This window comes from Corylus avellana, chromosome 6 (genome assembly GCF_965113065.1).
Source record: "Corylus avellana chromosome 6, dhCorAvel1.hap1.2, whole genome shotgun sequence".
NCBI classification, from domain to species: domain Eukaryota; kingdom Viridiplantae; phylum Streptophyta; class Magnoliopsida; order Fagales; family Betulaceae; genus Corylus; species Corylus avellana.
The window spans coordinates 4,918,602-4,921,941 of record NC_142495.1 but is presented as its reverse complement, the minus strand read 5'-3'; the positions used below and the strand labels follow the sequence as shown (position 1 = coordinate 4,921,941).

At 39.2% G+C, this 3,340-nt stretch overlaps 1 protein-coding gene across 1 annotated transcript; it reads right to left on the bottom strand.

Moving 5' to 3' along the window:
* Nucleotides 1–1,723: 1,723 nt before the first annotated feature.
* LOC132188250 (acidic endochitinase-like) lies at nt 1,724–3,115 on the bottom strand. Its single transcript, XM_088517767.1, has 2 exons — nt 2,719–3,115; nt 1,724–2,530 (listed from the first exon to the last, which is right to left on the bottom strand). The coding sequence occupies exons 1-2, from the start codon at nt 3,087–3,089 to the stop codon at nt 1,978–1,980; spliced, it is 924 nt and encodes a 307-aa protein (XP_088373893.1). The 5' UTR covers nt 3,090–3,115; the 3' UTR covers nt 1,724–1,977.
* Nucleotides 3,116–3,340: the final 225 nt, after the last annotated feature.

The following is a 3,340-nucleotide window of genomic DNA, read 5'->3' as shown; positions in this document are numbered from 1 at the left end:
CGTTGCCCAGCCTGTCGCCGTCCAGCCTCTCGCCGCCCAGCCTCTCGCCGTTCAGTCCATCCCTGTCGCCGTCCACTGCCTCGAGGAAGTTCCTGGTTGTGGATCTGGTTTTTGGGGGTTTAGATCGGGTTTTTTCAAAATCCGATCTACTCTTCCTCGCCGACCCATCCACCAATCGAGGCCTTCCACCATCTTCCCTGGCCTCTTAGCTTCCCTCTTCCGCCAGCCGATCCTCGATCAGTCCACTGCTTGCCGGTGGCCGATCTGTTCTTCGGCAGGCTACCACTGCCCCTGCCCTTGTTTTTTGGTGTTCTTTGTGCATGTTTTTGTTGTAATTTTATTTCTGTTTTACTGTAAATTTAGTTTTAGTTTGCTGTTTGTATTGTTTTTTGTGGGTTTTTATCTCCCTGCCATGACTTGGTTTGATTTTGAGGAGGAGATTGATGTTGGTGGTCGTCCTATGCCGGCTCATTTTTGGTTTTCTGCAGTGCCTACTTTTCAACAGCCATTTAACAGTGGTTGTTGGTTTGCCCGCAAAGATCTCTTCACGGAGTTTCTTTGCAATTTGCACCGCCTTGTGCGGTTCTGGAATAGGCCCGGCTTGCTTATGATTCTTTTGGGATCATTGGCAATTACCATTGCCTGCTGTTTGGTCCTTTTGGACTGGATCCAGTACTTGTTCTTGTATTTGCACTGTATTTTACCATTTGGGCTTTGTTGTTGGGGTGGCCTTCCCTCTTATTTTTATTTCTGTATTGTTTTAGTTTATTTTGGGTTTATTGTTGGGGAGCCCACCCCTTTTTCGTTTTCAGGATCTCTCACTTTTTCTTCCGTTCGGATCAAAAGTGGAAAAGATCCTTCCCTGTAGCCCTTTCCTTATTCAATTAGAAAAAAAAAAAAAAAAAGGCATATTACAAGTAACTCAAAGGCTTTGTTTGGTAATGGGGATGGGGTTGGCCCAAACACTGTTTATCACCATTTCCCAAAAAAATCAACATCAAAACATTCTAACTTTTTCACTTTTAATATCAAATCATTCACTTTTTATTATTATTCAAATAAAAAAATCACTACAAAACAAAACTTTTTCACTTTTTCATACCACTTTTTCATTTTTTTTATACCAAACATTCTTACATTTTTCCACATCAATCTACATCAACTACAGTGTTTAGGCCATCCCATTTGCCAAACACCCCCAAAGGCACTTAACACTATTTAAAATTTGTTTCGAATTGCGTTAGAGAGCTTAAAAAGTACTTTTAAAACATAAAAAGTTATGTCACACAAAAAGCTGACATATTTGGTAAAAAACTCTAAAAGTACTTGTTTGACTTTTTTACTCTTAAAAATGACAAAACGCATTTTTGGCATAAGTTTAAAAATGAAACGTTTTTAGAAGGCTTTTTTGACTTAAAAACTCTATTTCTCAAATACAATCTTAAATATGCTCTTAATCTAAATTGATGACGTAGAAGCTGTTGGCCGGGCAATTCGTTGTGATGAATAGCCATGATTTGGCAGATTGCACCTCTTGCAATCGTAAGTATTGTAAAGGATCTCAACAACTTAGGGGCAACCCCATGATATTACAATTTTAAAAGTTAAAAATAGTTTTTGAGTAGCAAAAATATTATAATTACCTAAAGGAGATTGCAAGTTTGGGATCGAGGGTTAGGGCATGCAATTAGACTTTTTGAAGTAACATGTCATGTTAAGATCATTGACAAGAAACACCAGCTGGTGCATCTTTTTATTGATTAATGAGATATAAGTAGTCTCATCTCACAAGTTTGGTAGAATACATATCAAATTATAATTCACTAGCTAGCTACCTGCTTATTGAAGATAACGACAAACTTAAAAAGATCGATGACAAAGGAAATGATGAAAGATTACAAAGGCTGCAGAGTAGACACCCAAATGCGCGCAGGTAGTTTTACGTTAACACGATCGATCTGAGGAGTAGTTCAAAGTTCAAACATAGGGCTTAATAATTGAGCTAAAGTTACTCAATTTGTCATAATACCTATTCCAAAGCGTAACACCCCCGTATTTTGGATTATCATGATCAATCACTTTTAACTCCTGCTCTACAAGAGCATGGGGCTCAACGTAGCCACTATCAGCTGCTTCTTTGGCTGCAGGGAACCCCAAAAGTAATAAACTCTTAAAATCTTTGATGTGAGTAACCAATTTTTCAATAGAAGCCTTAACTTTATCGAAATTGTACTTAAACTCGCACTCCTCATTGTTGTAAAATTGGACCGAAATGTAGTCAAACAGGCGAGTGTCTATTGCATCTTTTAGATGAGGGTCTGGAAAAGGACATTGTGGAGCCGCAGTTAATAAGTAGGCCTTCTTCGTCTGCTGCGTGTAAAAACTTGAGAGCTTCCTTGCCACCTCGTCCCAGTACTCGCTCTCTTTTTCAATAGCGAAGTCAACGCCATCAAGGACCGCATCACCAAACGGACGGTCACAGTAAGATTCGCCCCCAAGATAATGGTCCCACAAATAGGTTGCAAAACTACTGCATGCACATGCACCAAATATCAATGAACGTGCACTATTCATTCGATCCCTATATATATACTTGAAGAAAGAGGAAAGGGAAAGAGGAAAGGAAATACAGAAAAACCCAAATTAACTTTTCTATTTTCCTATTTGAAATATAATGTCTCTATAAGAATATAATGAAAATTAGCTAACAATGCTTGCCTGGCGTCAGCAGCTGAGGAAAGGTGGTAGCTACCACTTCTGTTGTGGCCTCCAATAGAAAGCATGACTTTGATATTTTGTTTTTGACAAGCTTTGATGTCGTTGCCTAAACTGGTGCACCCATTAGTGGTTGCGTCACAATGGCCGGATAGGTTGAGCGTGGCGGTGCCATCGCCAAATTTGGATAGGAAAGCTATGTTCACAATACTATAATTGCTACTAGTACCGCAAGCATCAGCTAAAGTGCCCTCACTTGCATTTTGGCCCCAGTACACCGAGATTATGCCAGCGGCTTGTGAGCCATTGATCAGGACAATCATGAGTAAAACGTAGAACAAGGCTAATGGGGGGGTGAGTAATTGCCGAGCCATTACTAGTAGTGTGATAATTTGCTTACTTGGTGCTTTGCTTGAGAATCGATGGTGAAGGAATATCTATTTATAGGCATAAAAGGAGAGAGTATCAGATTCTTTTTTGTGTGTAGAGGAAATTACTATCTCAACCCTAAAATTTGACAAATGACTTAATAAAGTTTAATAGGCTAACTTCATTTATATTTCTAGTGAAAATACATGTTTAATTTCCTCAAGTGCTTAATTACAGAATGGTCTATCCCAGAATC

What these genes read in the sequence shown, in the direction of transcription:
- LOC132188250 (XM_088517767.1), bottom strand. Translation starts at nt 3,089, where the DNA reads ATGGCTCGGCAATTACTCACCCCCCCATTAGCCTTGTTCTACGTTTTA. An exon ending in TCCTCAGCTGCTGACGCCAG is followed by an intron (nt 2,531 to 2,718) that starts GCAAGCATTGTT and finishes ATGTGCATGCAG; the next exon opens with TAGTTTTGCAACCTATTTGT.